Here is a 20,659-nt window from a genome sequence, read left to right on the forward strand (position 1 = left end):
GAAAGACAAAGCCATGCACAGACAAAGAAATAAAACCTCAAGTGCTGCGTTGACAGATTGGTGAGGACTTACTTTTCCCTGTCTTATGCATAAAGGCCTACCAAATTCTGTTGCAGAAGACAGTCTGCCAACACTCCCTAGTCTAACTGACATAGAAGCTAGTAAATCAATCCACTTAAAACAAGCTTTACTTTAAGCTCCTAATGACCGCAATGTGCCAGGTAACTATGCCATCAGACCTTAACGCTTCACAGTCTGAATGCTGCAGAACTTTACCTACAGCAGCAAAAAAAAAAAGAAAAAAAAAAAAGAAATAGAAAACAACCGTTAACACTAGTTTGCCCTCATCAAAGAATATTTTTCTCAGCACTGTCAGCTGGCAGGTTAACAATCCATGTTTATTTTGAATTATAGTTTAATTCTAATTACATTTATATAATTCAATTATGTATGACTTCTTGGCCTCCTTCTGAGTCAGAGTATTATCAGCCCACCCAACCTTGTAGATGAGCATGTCTATAGAGGGTATATTGTATGCGAATCCACTAGTCATCTTAGGCCACCGTAGATTATGTCTTCTCATCTTGCATCTTCCTCTGCAAGTTTAACAGTCTAAGTGGTTAATCTTGTCAAAAGAGACTCTTAATAAACTCAGAGGAAAGCCCTGTTTCTCCCACAGACAGACACAAATGTGATTTACAGCAGCGATGATATGCAGCATCTACCCTGCAGCTCTAATATATATTTATATATAAAACTCAGTGATCAGTCAAGCACAGAGAAGAGCATCATGGAGATGGGAGACGCCGTATTAGAAATGATATCTCTTTGCAGAATATTCATGACATGAGAACAATAACGCAAAGAAAGCCATCATTAACACAGTTATAAATGTTTATGAAATTGTGACCTCAAACCCTTTGATGAATGATGAATGGAAGATGAATGTGATGTGACCACAGACACAAATGTGTCTTCAAGTGTTCTTGTCCACTTTCTCCAGCGATTTACACCTACTGCCCCTGTCTGGCACTACAGCCTAAGCTGCTCTTTGGTGTGTGAAGTTACAGGTTGGAGGCAGCTACATCAACAGCCGTGTCAAGGAGACTTACGTGTACTCTTCCTGGGTGAAGATTGGGATGCGAGAAGGCTGAAGGACTGTGATCTCCACCAAAGTGCTGTTAGACTTCACTGGCTCCCCATTGTCATAGGCTATCACAAAGAGCTGCAGAGGAGCAAGAGAAAACATGTGAACAAAAGACACATGCAAATGCAAGCACTAAATTAATACATTTTTTAGTCTCAACGTCTGCTCTCTGCACAAATAATTCCTTTTTTGGGGATTGCCAGTCATTTTTGCAAACATGTTCGGCATCCTAATAAAGACACAATGGCAAATCTGCTCTGGCGAGCAGGCTGCAAAGCTCCCAGAGAGTGAGAATGAATGTATTGATCTACATTCATAGACTGTGGAGAAAGGAGCTCGGGGAAGGGGGAGGGAGGGAGGGTGGGGCTGAAAGAGAATGAACATAAAAATGTTTTTTCTTTTTTTAAAAAAAAGAGTGTAAGTAAAAGAAAAAAAAAAGACAGATTAGGGCACAATATCCTGCAGCGAATGCTCAAGTGTTCACACCCACAAGCCTACGTAAAGTCACTGGAAGTTGTTAAAAATAGCTTTATGTAAAATGCCTGGGAGGGGATTTGTTTCATCTAGAAAACTCTATATTATTTGTCACAGAGACAAGTTAGTTAAAATCAAATAACATTTTGATTTTAAAGTATCATATTAAAAAAAGTCTACACACATTTCTAACCCACTAAAATTTAGTGGAACTTGTATCACTTTAAAACAAGACAGACAGACAAAAGATAGCACTACGACTATGATGATTTTATCATTATACCATTATAATCAATTCTTAGTTCCACTGCTGCAATCACGTCATGATTACATGTTATATCACGTCATTACTAACTCTACGTGTCAAATTATTGTGAATTTGTTAAGCCAATAAATATATTTTTAAATTGATTTTTATGGCTTTTTTATCAGCCAAATAAAGTGCTACTTTATTGAGTAGAGTATTAAAGCTGAATTATGTCAGTCATGAATTACAATCACTGGCTATTTCCCCAGCTATATAATGTCCTGTGATAATCAGGCTTTCAGCACAGCCACTGTATCTTATATCATATTTCTCACAATCACTCAGCTGATAATCATAACTAAACACTGTTTACTGCCACTAGCACACTGCTTTTCTTATGTGCTATAAACCACTCAACCACAAAATTTAAGGCTCTGACAGGGAAGGTAAATAGCAGTGGTCATCCTGTTAAAATGAAACCTTGGGTCCAGCCATTCATACAGATGTCACAATAACACATACCACCCACCTAAACATAATTCAGCTTTAACTCCTTTAAAAGCTTAAACAGCAGATCCTTTTTTTCTGCGTCATCTCTGCAACCATTAAGTGACTGAACAACATAAATATTTGTGAAGTGATAAACTGACACTTTAAGCAGAGGCATCTCATCACCACCTCTGCTGACATAATGGCTGTCACTCACGTTAAAGGTGACACTGGGCTCTTCATTGAGGTTGACCTTCGTGATAATTCTCCCTGTTTCTGCTTCCACATCAAAAATACTCCCACTGTATGGCGATCTGTTCAGATCCACTCTGTAGCGAACCAAACTGGCAGGAGTACCCTGGAGGAAGGAGAAAGAAGCGCACGAACAATATCAATGCAATAACAATCCACTTATCTGGACCCCACATTTCACATATTCAAATGAAAAGAAAAATGATGAAGACAGGGTACTTCAAAGTAATCTGATACAAAATGCAGTCAGGCCATAAAGGACTAGTGAAAGTACTTGCTTAGCAACACGACTCATAAATGTTATATTTTGTGATTTTATTATGCAACAGAACTGCAGTGGCTTATGTTTAAAAAAAATGCTCCTGTCTCTATAATAGTTCTTGTCAATTTTAAGAAGTGAGAGCTTTTCATCATAATTTGGTTCTCATCAGATACTCCTAAATAAAATCATTGTTATTCATTGGTTCAAATCTAGTAATCTAATTGGAGATAATATTAACAAAAATTCATAAATTCATCTTTTTAGTCTCCAAGGTAACACATGCATTCATTAATACCAGCCTGGACTTCAATATGAACCTCTGATTAACATTAACCATGGTTGCTGATTACTAATCATCTCTATAGCTTATCTTATTCTAGTTCCCTCCCTGTGGACCTAAAATTGAGTCTGATTTTTAATAATCTTCTTGAAGCTTTCCTTCTTTGGCTGAACAGCTTTTGCTCCTCAGGGACTGGGTAAAACCTGGAACTAGAGAGAGGTAAAGCTTGTAGTAGCAGTGTATCTCTTGGGAGGCTTACTAACAAAAATGTGTCTCTTAGAGGTTACAAAACCATCTGAGTGAATTCACTAAGGGGATAAAAAAAAAATCCAATCTCTAAAAGCTCTTCAGATTGTTTTCTGACATTTAATTGAAAAGATGTCAGACCAGGACCACCAATTACGGAAAAAAAATATCCCCCACTGGCTTCAGTAGTAAGACCTCTGCAGTGATGGCAGCAGCTTTGCTCTGGTATTTCCAACATCTGGTTTTTGTGCCCATAATTTCTCATTTGAAGTGTCTAATTTAATATCAAGAGCATATTGCTATAAATAAACAGAAATAAAAAAAATAAGATCATTATGTAGTAAATAAATAAATAAAATAATAAAATTAAAAACCCAGACAGCAAAACTATTCACTGGAAAAGAGTGCTTTTCATACTCCATGAGTAGATACCAGAAATTAAAGCAATTGGTGTTCCACATAACTCAGGAGAGATGTACAAAAATATGTAAACTGCTGAGTGTTGTTACAGGAATTTTTCCCCTTGTCTGCCTTGTCCACAGAAACGTTCAGCTGTACAACCACTTGGTCTTGTATGACATTCTACACATGGGATATGAATTTTTTATAGACACCGCCTGAGTGAACTCACTGTCGTTAACATTGCAAACAGGCGCCCAAAATGTCATGCATGACAAGCAAAGCTCAAATGCAGTAAGAGAGGGGGAAAAAAACAAAAATCACTGTTGAACAAGTGAAGAAAATGTAATTAAAAATAAGACGTGTGTGGGTGTTTATTTCTAATTCTCTTCAACATAAAAATAGCAAATTCATTAAAACTGATCAATCTCAGAAGCCCTGAGAGGCACTGAACAATGCTTCAGAGACAGGCAACACAAAAGCAAGCCTTGATCTGAGAGTGTAATAAAGTCAACACGTCAATACGACTTATTTTGTTAGTTTTGGGAAATTACAAATGACTCATTTGACTTGTAAGTGACTAGAAGGTTACTGAGGAAATGGGAATCGCTAAAAGAAGAAAAACTTCCTCTGTCATGATCAACCCAATCACAGAAGAAAGAAAAAAACAACAGACTCAAAAATAACAGACTCTTTAAATCTTCCCCTGAAGAATAAAAGGTTTATACTGGAACATTTGTCTCCATGGTGATCTCCTCTCTCATTCAGGGTGATATTAACATTGACGTTATGGGGTTGAGTGGCGTGCAGAAAATGCATTTATTTTTTAAAACCCATTAGTATCACTTCTCCTGAGGTGCAGGTGGACAGGTATTATGCTAGCTTTACAAAAAAGTACAAAATGTCCTCTACAAAAATAATAAAAAAAAGAAAAACTCATTCAGGAGAAATGCATTAAAACCTTCACAAAACACACTCATTGCTTACATGTATCAGATTAACATGACAATTCTGTTTCTTTATTATGCTGGCAGGCTTTTGCTAGCCTGCTTAACAGAGAGGGACATTTGTTGACATGTTTAGAAATCACTAGACTAATCACTAGACTCTTTCCACCTAACAGGTGTGTCCATGACAGAAACTGAGTTAGTCAGCCCTTGTTAGTAAATCCAACACTTCTCTCCGTTAAAATATTTTCCCATGTCACTCCATGCCTTCGTGGGAAGATATGGATGATTTCCGAATTGTGTTTTAGTGCTGCTAGATCTTTGTCCGTTAGAATAGTGATCATGAAAGAAAAAACAAGACCTCACTTTACAAATGATGATACACAGGGTTTGGGTTTTACGAGTTCACTATCACCTAACGGATGGACAGGTGTACCTCCTGAGAGACAGAAACCCAGGATGTGGGAGTGTTTTCTCTGGGAGGAAAGGTAAGATGTGCACTAGTGACTGTGACATTCTTGAGATGCTCAACCACCTACAGCTGGCACTGACAAGAATCAGTATCTCTGTGTTTACATGCTGCAGAGAGAATGCAAAATTCTTCAGACCTGGTGAGATCCGACCAGCGGCTGTGCTATTAATAAGAAGCATCAAGTTTGCTTTCTGAAAAACATCCAGAGCTGGACACGACTAGCACATGGCGAGGAGGTCGCTGGGAAATTCAAATTTCTATTTTTGACTCTGAAAGTTTTTAAAGATAAATCAATAATCAAATCTGATCACTGAAGTAATTTGATAATGTTGCTTTAAATATAAAAATCACACATAAAAGCCAAGAGGAATAAACCAGTGCAGTCGAGAACACTGCTGGGTCACCAAGTCCAATAAAATATGAAGATTTTCTCAGCTAAATAATACTAAGACAAGAATTCATAAAAACTGTACTATCTACACATTTCCAGTCTCCTCCGGTTGTCACAATTTCTTTTCTGCATGGAGCAATGTTCCTTGGATTTCAGACTATATTAAGACAGCTCCCAACAGATCCTGCTCAGATAGTGAGGCAAAGGAGTTTGAGGAAATCTGACACTGAGGCGAGTGAATGACTCATACAAATGGAGATGCACACCTTGCAGTTAGAGTTGGTTTGGAATAAACTTTCACACAGCACTGCAACTCTAATAAGAGCACTGAGGTCCTGAAAACATCTTTTAAATGCATCATGTGAAATGACATTCTGACAGAAACATGCAGGTCTGAAATCATCAGTCAGAGCCCCCTCCCACCCCCCTTTCATCTCTTTCTCCACTGTTGCATATCTTAATCATAACATGTGCACAGCATTTTTCAAACAGTACTCACTGGTGGGTCTTGGTCCTCAGCATAAACTGTGGTAATGACTGTTCCTTTCTCTGCATTAGGTGCCACCATGCCTTTATACAGGTCTTGGAGAAAGATGGGGGAGAAGTCATTCATGTCCTGAAATGAAACACAGATCAGTTAATATATTAGTGCCATTGTTTACCTAAACATTGCAGTTCATATGTTAAAGCAAATCAGGTATCAGTAAAAAAAGCTTTTTTTTTTAATTCATTTATTAGTAGAGTAAAGCAGAAGGGAGTAGAAAGGGTCAAATGAATTCAGCAATATTCTATCACCACTATGTTTTCTAATGCTGTTTGCATGGTGAATTAATAATATGGTAGATTTTGCAGTGGCTGCTCTACTTGACTTCAGTTAACACTTCAGTAATTCAGAATGCCCCCTGGCAGAGCAAGTAAGTCCCCCAAAGAAACTCTAGTTTGTAGCCTTGTTAACATATGCATTTGGTGTTTTTTTCCTACGCTAGAAGACATATCATTAGCAAACAAACAGCCAAGTCCATGGCGCTTTTGCTTTTCCCTTAGAAGTGCTGAAACACAGATCAACTCAGTCAGGATTTCATACATAAGAAAACTAAAGAGTAAGTCTTTTCAACTTGCTTACTTACTAGAGCCGGCAATACAGAGGAGAGGCTCATCTAACATTAGCAAAGTATTATTATGTATTTGATAACAGAGTAATATCTGCTCACTGCAGACCTCTCAGCTCAGTCACTTAATGCCTTCATTTAAGAACAGTAATGCCCAACAGTCTGCATAACGCTATTCCTAATAGTGAACAGAATGCATCCACGTGCAACATAGAAGCATGTGAAAATAGCACAGCAGCTGTCTGAAAATTAAATGTTTCATTCGTAATTAAACTAATACAATGGAAAGGTTTTTCCTGTTTTTCTCTGTGCCAGAATGTTTGATCTGAAGCGAAAATCTCATCCAAGTGTGTTCACTTCACAGATAAACAAACACAGTTTATGCTATACTCAGTCATTTCATTAGGAACACATATTCAACTACTTTAAACTTCACAAAAACCAGCCAGTCACATGGTAGCAGCTGCATTTAGACATATATACATGTTCAAGATGACCTGTTTAAGTCCAAAATGAGCATCAGAAGTGGGAAGATTATGGCATAGTTGGTTCTATCAGACAACACTGACTGCCCCAAACTCAAAACTATCTCTAGGGTTTATAGAGAAGGTTCAAAAGAGAGGAAAATAGCAAGTGAGCAGCAGTTCTTTGGGTGAAAAGGTTTTGTTGATGTGAAAGCTCAGAGCAAAATGGCCAGACTACAGGCTCAAACTCAAATAACCACTTGTTACAACTAAGGTATGCAGAAAAGCATCTCTGATGCATTGTGGGCTTTTAAAGCTGGAGTGGTAGCTGATCTGGGCTTTTATAGTTTAAGAAGAGGAGACCAAGGCTTCAATTCACACATACTCACTGAAATTGGACAATTGAAGATTGGAAAAAAAAAATGCTGCTTTGTTTTGATTTGGATGATCGGGTTAGAATTTTTCCTGGATAACACAAGGATGGATTTGTCTTGCCTTGTGGCAACAATTCAGGATACTTGTGGCGATGGGAATATGTTCTCAACACCACATCCTACCCGAGTATTGTTCCTGACTATGTCCATTCCTGTATGACCTCACTGTACCCATCTAGTGATGGCTGCTTCCAGCAGAACAACAGACCATGAAACAAAGCTAAAATCATCTCAAACTGGTTTCTTTAACATGACAATTAGTTCACTCGAGACAAATGACTTCCTCAGTCACCAGATTTCAAAGCAAGAGCACACCGTTGAGATGCGATGATGCGATCCATCATCATGTCTCAAAGGCACACAAACAGGAGATTCACATTATAGATGTGCAGCCTGTGAAATGTCATCATGTCATTCTGGACTAAAAATCCCTGAGGAATGTTTTCAAAACTTTTTTCAAAACTCGTGAATAATTAAAGCAGTTTGGAAGGCAAAAGAAAGTCCAGCCTCTAACTAATTAATGAAATAGCCAGTACCTTTATTAGATAACATTACAGGACCTGCTAACAGTGGACGGGTACAAAACATTTACTGTCACTAACAAATGATGACAATAATAGATGATGGTAAAAATTTAGTTTAGTAATAATAATAATATTTAATCAGATCATTATGTAAATGTGTATGTGTATGCTTGAGCTTTCAGGCTAGTATCTGTGTTCCAACATTTACAAATAAAAAAAAAAGAAAAATATTTTATCAGCATTCAGTTATTAATTGCTCCGTAGAACATGTGAGAGTACCCTCATAACAGCACAGCTTTAATCACCTTCTCCTAGTTAACAATGCACAGCAAAGCTCTACCATGTTTGAGTCTGCAAAGAAAGAAAATCATATCAACTATGCAAACCTTGCTTTGCTGTGTGAAAATGAAAAACTCAGTAAGCCATTCACATATCTCTTAGGAATAGCTTAGCTCTATTATAACTACTGGAGCCTGATCTTTCTTGCTCCTGAATTTTCTCTTTACTTTCCACTGTTTTGGCTGAGCCATGGGCAACAGTATGTGTTCTATAAGCTCAGTGGTGGAGGGCAGTCTCCCTTTGATCTATACACAGGTTTAGTGTTTCCTAGCAGAAAATCTATGATCCAGCCCTTGCTTTGAACAACAAAGTCTGATCCTTGTGCTGCAAGTGTTCACAAGGAAGCTGTATCTGCACATATGTATGTGCTACATGTACGTGTAGAGTACATACGACACTTTTGCCACACACACGCATACAAACACGTGCATTTATGAAGTTAAGAACAAAAGGAAAAACTTTGGGAGACTTAAAACAGCAGCACAAGCAAAGCAGTCAATCCATCACAGCAAGGTATATGATAAAGGAGGCAATAACAAAACAATACAAGGGAAAAAATCAAACATAGATGACTTCAAATAACTCTCCGGAGGTGTTACATGGGGAAGGAAGTAAAATCAGTGGAATCAACTCTATCTCCATCCCTAGTTCCCTGGAAGCCTGTATGAATCCATTAGACTCATTCTAACTCATATCCGCCATTTGAAATAGCAGTCACTGCTTTGATATCAGTAGCTGTGCAATGTTTATCCTGTCAAACACCATTCCTGGGTGACAGCAAAAAGAATGCAACAAAGCTTTTCCTTATCGGAGGACAAACTCACTCTACAGGTTGGCAGACCATGTGGTGAGCCTGCTGGAATAAGCTTAGGCACTTGCTCTCATTCTGTGGAATATCAAAAGCTTAATTCTACAGACTTAGAGACAGTCACTGTGGGTGGACCGAATTCATACACAGAGATAAATGTGAACACATTTTGAAGAATTACTCAGAGTTAAAACGCACGACCATTAACACACGCATACACACATGAACAGTATCACAATACAAGGCGTCTAATCCTTTCGTTGGGATTCAGCTGTTAATCTCTTGAAAGGCTGGGAAGGGAACACAAGCTCCTGAAAAACCCGACATAATTGCTGTCACAAAGCTAATGAGTCATTCAAGTCAGGGATAGCACTGTGTGCCAGACAGAAACACATATCCATCAATTCTTTTCTTTTTTTTTTTCCCCTCAGGTGATGCTGAGAGGACGAGCAGGTCAGGAGGCCAAAATGTGGTTTACAAAGGGAATACAGTCAGCTTTTACAATAAATGGCATTAAATTGAATTTAACATCACAAAGCAGTGCAGGTACAATACTGTAATGTGTCTCTATTCTCCAATCCCCTTTTGAATTGTGGCTTATGCAAGCTATTACTACTGTAAAACTATGCTAATGATTCACCACATATTCACTGCCAGTGCTGCACATCCGGAGGGACAGTGAGGGTAGATGAAAGGAGAATAACACATCGGAGGGTTTGGTAGACAAGTTATCTGGAGGCTCCTACCGTGATGCGGACTGTGACGGTAGCTTGCCCAGGAGGCATGACCCCTCCTTGGTCGACAGCTTCTACCTGGAATGTGTAAGAAGCCCCCATATTCATAGCTGCCAGGGACTCGAAGTCCAGGGTCTGCAGTACAGCTAACACCCCTGTTACAGGGTTCAGGGAAAACAGCTGCCTGGCTGATTCAGTCTTGATCCGATAAGTGACATTGGAGAAGAGATCTAAGTCTACCGCCTAGGAGAAGGAGGAGGAAAGGAAAGCATTAACACTGGAGAAAGTAAGGTGATGAAAGAGGAGAGAGGACGAGCCTAACATTATAATTTCAAAATCAGAACCTTTCATATAAGCTGGTAAGTATAGGCCATAGACAACGAATGGTGATGCCCCTTTTTTTAATTTAGCATTTTTACAGTGCAGGGGCTACTTGCATCAGTTATTAATCAGACACTGATTAAATTAAATCACTATGGAGAACTCATTGCATTAAATCACAAACTGCAAAGTAGAGCGATGGCTGCTTCAATAGGAGATATATTAGATGCAGCTTAATGCAGGACACGTTTTTATGGGGATTCATCAACCACTTACGCAGTATTTCACTCATAAGCATAAAGAAGACTTAAGAGTTATTACATTTGTTAAGTAAGAGTAAACACAAAGTGCAGCTGAGGCTAGAGGAAATCTTTGAGTATTAAGACCATGAATGTTTGTGACCTTGAGGTTGATGTAACTGAGAGTCAAACTTGTCCAAGATTTTTAGCAGATGCACCTATTGGAATGAATTAAATTGTGTAGAAAGGTGGGACGAGTTTGAAAGTGAATCAGAAGTCATCTCCTTGTGCGGTAAGGTTAGGTACACCTAGCTCCCGTGCTTCCTGTTTTTCATGAAAACAACAAAATGTCACGCCTGAGAGGAAGAGAAGAGTTGATATAAGGACACATTTTGCATTTGATGTTAAGGAAAAACACAACAACCACAACGCAAAAAACCTTTACTCTTTATATTTATTATTTCTACCATAACCTTATGATATTTAGTCAACTAAAACTAATAAAAATTAGATGCCATATATTATGACTAAAACTAAATCAAAATTTGCCATGAAATGAACTCTTGTTACCCTCATAGTATTCGTAACACCCTCAGCAAAACAAAAATTCCTTTATGAGCACTTTCAAAGTCGATAGGTTGCATCCTTTGGGGAAGACAGACATATGGACTGAGCAACCCACATACATAGCTATCTGATACAATATAGTTTATCTTAGTCACTTTTTCTTTCTTTCTTTCTGTGTGAGATTTAAAAAACTAAGACAGACTATGTTCTGTTCTATCTCACCTGTGCTATTTAGGTATTTTGCCAACCACCCTGGTGAGCTCAGAGTTAACGTGTCGTCTAGGAGATTAATGGTGTCACAGTGCCACTGTCACTCACACCCTTCGACCTCAGCCCCCACCTGCCCTTCTTCTCCCCCTCCCCCTCAAGCTTTATCCCCGTCTGGGAGATGTCACTCACAATATGCCAGCAATTACTCGCCCCTCTGCTCGCGTTTGCTCCTCATGCACCGGGTTTTTCGACACTACACTTCGGCGCAAACAAATGCACTCCTGTTTGACAGGGTTGAAGCGATGCCAAAGACAGATGCCACCAATTAAAAAGAAAATAAAACGTTTTTCTCAATTTCTTTCACAACAAACAACAAAACATTCTATTAACATTGGTTGTGAAAGATCGAAAAAACAATTCTCTTCAGAAGCCGGTTTGACGATTTGAGGAAATAGGTTTTCAGTTTTATTCTAAAAAAGCACAGAGAGCTGTCACCGCACTGCATAAAAGATTATATATGTTGCTGTCTGCATAATTGCCTCTGTCTGGAAGCATTTGACATTTTAAACTGCTAAATTGCGAGCTCTTGAAGTTAAAAGATTCCAAAACCCTTTTTAACAGAAACACCTGTACCATACAACATGAGATAGGAGACATTTGGTTCTTACACTTAGCTGCAGGACTACAGTTCCCACAGGGCTGTTCTCAGGCACATTCACCACATAGGTCTGCTGGGAGAACACCGGGCTGTTGTCATCGATATCCGTGACCTGGACTGAAACAGTGAAAGAGGTCCGTCGCGGGTCTACCGCCCCATCCGAGGCTTCAACCACCAAGTCATACTGATTTCTTGACTCCCGATCAAGTGGCACTCGTGTGTAGATGCTTCCATTAGCGCTTATTGTAAACAAGTCGGGATAATTCACGATCCGGTAGCGCACCTGGCCATTAGCTCCTGCATCTGGATCTGTGGCCTGGGAAAAAAATAAAATGATCAGAGGGCTCAGTTATGGGAAGATTAATGATTATCTTTGTTTATTCAGTGCAGAAATGCAGAGAATCATAATATCTAGGCGGCTCGCCCACATAAATTATATGCTTGAATTAAGTCTTTTCTTTGACCTCAGCATGGGTTATTTGATCTCTGACACTTGCAACCTTTGTTCTTGCTGATTTCAAACAATTAACATTAAACGCTGCAAAACCCAAAGCGAGTTACCACATTTTAATGATGGAAGCAGTTAATATTATGCTAAATGAGCCATCAATGAAACGCGATCAATACACTTCTTTTCATTCCTGAAGCTGCTTTAGAAAAACCTGTGGGAAACCACGAGAAACCATTTACATATATCAATACTGCAAGAGAGAAATATTCATCAAATACATCATGTGAAGCGCTGATTATATAACTGAGATGCAGAGGTTTTCCCTTTTTAAAAAAAAAATATTATTACAATAATTATCAGAGAACTAAGGACCCGAGGGAAAGCTACTGTGGTGCCATTATGATCATGCAGGGTTCAAATAAATATCACCGAGCAAATCATGGGTCATTACATATGCCTGTGTCTATAAAAGCAGCGGCTATATTTAAAAAAAACAAAAAAACAAAAACAACTAAGTAAAGTATCTGAAATATTTACAGTCTGTGGAAATGAAGGGAGGAAACAGCTTTTTTCAGGGAACTGCAGAGCTACATATGTACGTTTAAAGTTACAGATGACAAAACATTAAATTAAATTAGACCTTCTAAAATGTAGCATTTGGGATATTAATGACTATGTATCTGTTTTCAAGACCCACTCCAACCTCAGCATTACATTATATGATCGAGATGATGAGTTTTCTTCACCATGAAGCAGTTTCTGTGGGGACACATTTGGACAGCATTTCTTAGTAATCTAACTTGCGAGTTTTAAATTGTGAGCTCGTGGGCAGGCTCTATATAGTGACTCTGAGAGCAATAGAAGATCCTGCAGGTACAGGTGGCTTCAGCACAAAAACAGCTTGAGCAGGTGGGTTTTAAAGAACAGGCCCACGCAGACCTCTAATATAGTACAAGGGAAATGAGTCTACTTTGTGCTCTGCTGGTGTGGGTCTAGTAGATTTATTTTTTTTTGTTTCTGTTCTGGATGATTAATGTTAAAACCTAAAATTCATTCTGAATTGCCCCCTTCTATTGCAGGGATTTCTATTCCCTGTGTACAGTATTTTTAAAAATAAATTCAAGCACTGATGTCTTCATCTCAACAAAATCTAAAGGGGTGTTTTGAGGAGAGTAAAGAGCTGCATAGCATCGCTTTCAGATGTCTCGAACAATCAGACTCACTTTATCAAGGAATCTGTGTGGTAAAAAATAAACTATGTTCAACAGCTTGTCCAATTAGCAACAATTTCTCATGATGCCTCCATGATGTGTGCGACACAAGCGCTAATCTATCTGTCCTCCAGTCATTTGCGTGCTCAGATTATGACTCCCCGCTAAGAGCAAATAGAATGGGCTTATATGGTTAGGATTTGTAAGTAACAGAACAAACGGCTCTATTAGCACAACCGGCAAAGCTGTCAGTTGTGATAACCTGGTAAATCATCTGCAGTCTATATGAGTGCATACAAAATAAGAACAGGTGGGAACCAGCTCCAATTACTATAACGATAATCCGAAATGCTTTAAGGCTAGCAATAAGCTACTTAATAGCATTATGCATTTCCACTGCAGTCATCTCCACTGTTGGCAATTGCCTAAAGCTTTGTGGCTGGCTGGATTGTAACTTTCTTCCTACAGGTGAATTCAAAGTAGTACAGGAAAACCGAACCAATTTTATTGGTGGAAATCAGATTTGAATGTGAAATACTTCAGTTGAAACAAATAAGCCTTATGCCAGCAGTCAGCATCCCACCCTTCCCTCCTCTGTCACTTAGCACATTATGTGACAGTAAGCTGTGGGTTACTGATTTGATAGGAGAGCATTTGTTCCGCAAGACAGTTATAGACATGCACACAGTACAAGGCTCCTACAAAATCTCCACATCACAAGATGTTTTCTAGGCTTTCTGAAAGAAAGCTGCAAGTTACTAAACATTGGTTGGTGTGTCAGGATAGATGATGAAACACAGAGAAATGTTTAAGCGATGTATGTTAAGTGACAATGCCCTGGATGGTAAGATTTTTTTTTTCTCTCCTTTTCCATTTTCTTTGCCAAGATGTCATGTGCCGCCCCAGTGTATGAACTCAATGCAGGTATCTGAACTCCCAGATGCTCAATTCTTTTTCATCTAAGATAAACTTTATTATTAAACACCAAGCCGTCTATTATTTTTGTTCGATTTCTTTTGACCTCACACAGTTAAACAATGTTTTCCTGTATATTTCTATCTAATGAATTCATGCTTGCTACTGTACATGACTGATGATTCCAAGTGGCTAAAAAAGTTAATATCAAATGTGATGAAGGGCATTTGACTATTATTGCACCTCTTGTCAACTGGAATGCAAATGGCACATGTAATTTTGCTGAAATGTGGTGATTTATATTTTAAGCTAAAAGCCCACAGTTATCATTATATACGCCTTTGCACTTTTCCTGCAATAACAAATACAACTTTAGACACGACTCCTAATGTAATACAAAAAAAAGAAGAAAATTAACAATTGCGCTATCTGCGTTACAGACAGAGTTTATTTAGGCCCCTCATCCTGAAGGGCATGTTCGCTTCACATAATGTTCAGTGAGCAAGATCTACAAAAATGCAAATATATGCTCCTTGCACAAAAAACAAGTAAAATGTCACTCCTCCGTGATGGGATTAAACCAAGGAGATAAACGAGAAAAAGCAAAGGGATTTCCTACACACAGGAAGCATTTGGGACATAGAAATAATACTTTAGGACTAAAATTTTAGGCAATCTTTAGACAACTATTTTAGGACTAAATTATAAATATCAGGAAGCTTTAATCCTTCTGCAAGCTAAATGCAGACATTTCTCAATCAGAGAACTATCAGATGTCAATCCAGAAATGTATTCATGTAGTTTGCCATTAATAAACTGGAGCAGCGCTATATCATCTGTTCTATATCATCTAGGAGTACAAGCCTGCAGAATTTAAAAGTGGTATTGGATTTCGAAGAATGTTGAAAAATGATTTAAGAATTGCACTTTAGCATACATTTGTTTAAAAATTTCACCTAAATTCCAACTCTATGTTTTTATTTTTGGACTGCTATAGCAATAAGATTTTTTATTTATTTATTTATTTTTTATGCAGGACCTTGATGCGGCCCCTCAATTTGTCCACTATATGAACCATTTTAACTCACTTCCTCTTTTCTTTTATTCAGGCTTCTTGTGATTGGTTGCCAGTTGTAAAAACAATAGATTTAAAGACTTTGTAATATAAGATACTACACTATTATGAGTAAGTACGTATAAAAGAACAACAGGTCTCCTTTAATGATGAATCTTACTGCCTTTCAGGATTTTGCCAGATGGAGTGTAGCATGAAAAATATGACCAAATATAGCCAAAATGACTAAAATTAAAAACATCACATTATATAAGAATGACTATTCTTTTTTTCCTGCAATTTCTGCAGCTTTAACAGTGTTGCACTCAACAAAATGCCCCCATACGCTCTCGATCAGTTACTATGGGCTAAGCTGTGGTGTCTCTGTGTGCATGCGCATGGAGAGCAGGATTTTGTAGCGCTAAGTACTTTAATGTACTTTTCTTTTCAGTCACAAAGGCGCAGCCTCAACTCAAACTGGCATGCAGCCAGCTGAGGAAGAGTCAGTGTGGTGGACTAAGCTTTAATCTAGCTGCTGGCTGCATTTGTGAAGAAATACTTGGGAGTAAGACTGAAGGGAGCTCTACTGCATGCAGACACCAAACTTCCTTCATATGTCCTTTTGTCGCATTTCACACGTCATAAACTCCAAACATTTAGCAGCAGCCCATTTCCACACGCCCTAAAAATGTGACGGGTTGCTTAATATGAAATGGGAATATCCTGAAAAATGACAAATGTCACTGATGTGGCTATGCCCATTTACCTTTGGAGGCAAGATTCTTTTTATTGTATGAGCAATTACAAAAAACTGATATAACAAATTGTATGTACGTGGAGATTTTCTAAAGTGGTTGCTGGGTAAATCTGTAAACCTTTTTCTATCCATATGAGGCCATTGTTTAGAAACTGTTTAGAAATTGTCCATCTAATTCAAATTTATACTTTAGTCAGAAAAACAAAACATGTAGAAGGCAGTGACTGAGAAAACCCCAGAATCTTTCATCTGCCAAGCGGACGTGTTAACCAGTGTCTTGTATCAGTGTTCTTTTAAAATATGAGGACATGCAACAATGAACAGAACACATCAGATTTACAAGGCAAGAACGGAGGGACATTACACTTACCCTTACTCGTCCTACAAACAAGTTGGCCTCTTCTTCTCGCACAGAAAAATTTGAAGGTATGGTGAGGTCAAACTTCGGGTCATTATCATTGACATCGGTAACAACTATGTTCACAGTAGTTGTGGTTGTCTAAAGGAAAAACAGTCAAACAGAGAGCACAATAAAACTAATGTTATTCACTTCACAGTGAGTGTTCCCTTTTCATAAACAAAGAGGACAAGCACAACTAAAAAGGCATCAAAAGTGATATAATGTAATTTGAGTAAATACACTTTGACCAGAATAAGGGTGACTGTTAAAAGCTATGCCATGCTCAAGTAGACACTTTTAAAAGGATTAGGATTATAATCAGACAACTTTTTTGGAGACCTGACAATTAAAAATAATAATTATAGTTGGAAATACTTTCAAAATGCATTTTATTGTCGATAAATAAAACCATTTAGCATTTATGAGTGGAACCATAAGCTCTCATTTAGATAAAAATTAAATACTTTGTACAATTCTAACAAGCTTATAATTATTTATGGATGTGTTTGGAATCAGCCACCTTTATTCTTTAGCATAGCCTGAAATCCCTTAACCAAGCTGTCTTGTTACTTTAAAAAACAAAAAACAAAAACAGTATCAGTAAAAAAAAAAAAAAAAACAGTAAAAACAGTATCCAGGAATAGTTCTCCAAGCTTCTTAAAGGACATTAAAAGCTCTTCTTTAAATGTTGGTTAACTTTTGTTCATTTTCTGTCAAGATTTTAAGGCTCTGGGGAGGCAAATCTATGACTGATAATGTTCCATTGTGTGTTTTTTTGTCCAGGTATGGCTGTTACTGCACTGCCAGCATAATTTATATTCTTGTGCTGAAAAAAATAAAGCCATTTCCACATGGTTTTAAAGATGACTGTAGATCCACTGTTGTACCTCTCTCCTAACCTCCTCTATAAATACTGATTTTACCCCAAAATTTCAAATTTGGATGAATTACTCAGTAAGAACTCTTATCATTGATTTTCAGTCCAGCTCTTATATAATTTGGCATACCTCAGCCTTTTCTTCTTTATTCTCCTTCCTGAAGAATGGCTTCTTGCCACCCAGACAATTTGTGATTAGGGTTTGGCAAACAGTAGATAGCAAACATCTCTAATTCTGTGTCAGGTCTTTGCTGGAATTGTTTTGCTAGACATGTTTTATATGGTGCTGTGTTTTTTATTTTTAGGCCTGACACATTTTTCCTCCACTTTCCTCCAGTTTCTTTAAATTTTTGAAGGACACTATGCCTGTTATGCTAAATTTTCAGATTACAGCTCTTTGGTAAACATCTTGTTGATGAGAAAATACTATTTTTACTATTTTAAATTTATTATTCACAGATTCAATTAAAAACAATGGGAACAAAGAACCTAAAGACACCATTTAAAATTCTTTGCCAAATTCTCAGTTTTATGCTTGAAAGAGTCATAGGTCAGTGGGAAGCTGCCAAAAAAACAAAAAGAAAAAGAAAAACATTCCTCTGAAAATGACCAGGTAAGAAAAAGTTTGAATGACCTTTAGAAAGCCTGGAAAATTATTTTACCACTTTTTTAAAAATTACAAGAAAGCCTGGTCCTTGGAAGCCAAATATCAAGAAATGAGAGGTGGTTCAAGACTTTTGCACAGTACTGTATGCTTCAGAAGCAGCTAAAATAAAATCACTTTCAACCAAATCCAGCAAAAGCACTAATACACTCAGAAAATGATTCCTAGTGTAGGGGAAATGTTAAAAGCCAACCATAAAAATGATTCTGCATAAAAAGCACAATCATTTGGAACAACTACTGTAAATGCTAAAGTGTTTCAAAATGTCAACTTTTGGTCAAACTATTATAATGCTTTGTAGCTGTGACAAAGAAACTCACATGCACCAAGTAAATGTGTTGGAATTTAAAAAAAATTCTATTTATAAATGCCTTTAAACACTTTGGGTGCATACTGTATGTGCATACTGATAACAGGATTCTCAGTAATATTCAATAACGTAAAGGCAGTCATACATGCCAGCTTTCCATACTGTAAGTGATGAGGGACCATAATTAAACTCAGTACACTATTGTGTGCAAATGCACATAAGCAACTTGTCTGTATACAATCCATAGAGAACTTCTTCATTCCTTCTTGGGAAAGATGCACTGTTAGTAGTTATTAAGAGAAAATTGTACAAGGTTGGAGGCTAAAAGCATGAAACTAGATCCATCACATCTTTCTTCCTCACTCATTTACAAGGCCAGTGTGGGCCACTGTGCTGCTGTTAACCTTCAAACAATGACACAGCGCACACACCTTTAGCACTTCTATAAATCAACATAGAAAATTGGCTGGATATGCACAATCTATAAACTCTCAGTGCCCTGGGAGGAGCATGTATGCAAATAATGGTGTAAATGGTCTCCTTTGGGGGGAAGAAGGATAGGAAGGCTGTGGGAGGAGTTGGGCCTTGCAAGAAAAAAAAAAAAAGAGAAAAACTTCCTGGGAGACAGCTGTTTGGAGCTGCCCCGGCAGATGAGACATTCAGCGGCACATTTCACAAAGAAAATGACCTACTTAATGTCACCTTCATCTCACCGTCCTTTGGGAAAACCTCCACCATTGTTGTTTCTTTGTACTACCTTCTGAGACATACATAATCGGCCTTTTCATGGAATTTCACACCGCAACTTATCACGAAAACCTGCCTCTGTTGCTATATCACTACTGTAAGTAGGAAGTTAAAGGAGGCAGTGGAGTCAGTGTTGTGATAGGTTGTACGTAGTTTTCATTTCGCGGAAGACCTGAAGCCAATTAGTGTCTTCATCCTGGCGTGGGTGTCCTTATCAAAGCCAAAAACCCCTACCACTATGGACACGAGTATGATTAATGAGCAGCTATTATAGATGGAGCCCTGTGATGCCCTGTGTTATGTCCTCACAGTCTAAAAGATCCAGAGGTGGGTGATGTTCCTTTTTTTGTTTTTCTAAATGACCATCCAAGCCAAAAGCCATGTTGCAGGGACTGATATGATAAGCTTGTTAGGAGTCATGCACTCTTTCCTATGCAGTCACAAACAGTTTTTTTTACTTCCCAGCATACCATTTTTTGGGACACAAGTCTGTCTGGCAGTGTTTGATCTAAGCCTGTCCAGTGGAGATCACAACTTTTAAATTACCACAAAGATGGGCACAATTTTTTTTCATCCACAAGTACAAGAAAGAGTTAATACCGTGAAGGAAAATGCGTGCGTGCATGTGTGTGTCCAGATTTGACTGCACTCAAAGGGAAGTAGCACCGGGGGGAAGTTGGCTTGCTTAGCTCCTTGTGGCAGGTTTCCATGGATACCAAAGTTCTGGACTAATTACACATCCAAATCCCTGGTGTCCCCATCCTTTTCTCTATCGCTCTCCATCTCTTTTCTGTCCCCCTCCTCCTGTGCTTATTTTGATCCTTTCCTGTATCCAGCTGTCTAGGCAGCACTCTCTTCCACTGAATGACTTCCTCACCTCTATTCTCCTACAAACCTTTACCCCGTCTTCCTCATTCAACTTTCTTCCTGTTGTGACAACATTTCTTACAAGTTGTGACATTTAGACCACACAAGTCAGCCAATAATTTACTGTGTTTTCCCTCACACACATAAACACCCACAATTTATAGGTAAGGGTGTTGGCTTGTACAAACTGTCCATCAGTAGGTAGGACAAAGAGCATCAGCTTGTGGTTACCTCATTCTGAGAGGTGAAACCTCATCTTACATGCTCTTTATTTATTTGCTCTTTCCTCTCTGACCCCACCACTGTCCATCTGCCCCTCCCTCTCTAACTGCTGCACTATGTTCTCTTTGCACTGCTCTCACAATTACTGGAACACACTAAAAATTTTTCGTC

At 38.2% G+C, this 20,659-nt stretch overlaps 1 protein-coding gene across 12 annotated transcripts in view; it reads right to left on the minus strand.

Annotated features, from left to right (window-relative positions):
* Window positions 1–20,659, minus strand: part of LOC100697845 (protocadherin-15) — a 217,328-nt gene that overhangs the window by 59,204 nt on the left and 137,465 nt on the right. For all 12 annotated transcript variants that reach the window (XM_005474209.4, XM_025897607.1, XM_025897603.1 and 9 more), the window contains 6 exons: window positions 16,772–16,900; window positions 12,024–12,329; window positions 10,031–10,261; window positions 6,106–6,222; window positions 2,575–2,715; window positions 1,113–1,225 (listed from right to left, as the gene is read on the minus strand). In XM_005474209.4, the coding sequence (XP_005474266.1) occupies window positions 1,113–1,225; window positions 2,575–2,715; window positions 6,106–6,222; window positions 10,031–10,261; window positions 12,024–12,329; window positions 16,772–16,900 (1,037 nt within the window). The remainder of the gene's footprint in view (window positions 1–1,112; window positions 1,226–2,574; window positions 2,716–6,105; window positions 6,223–10,030; window positions 10,262–12,023; window positions 12,330–16,771; window positions 16,901–20,659) is intronic.

The sequence above is a fragment of the Oreochromis niloticus genome, linkage group LG13 (assembly GCF_001858045.2).
Source record: "Oreochromis niloticus isolate F11D_XX linkage group LG13, O_niloticus_UMD_NMBU, whole genome shotgun sequence".
NCBI lineage: Eukaryota > Metazoa > Chordata > Actinopteri > Cichliformes > Cichlidae > Oreochromis > Oreochromis niloticus.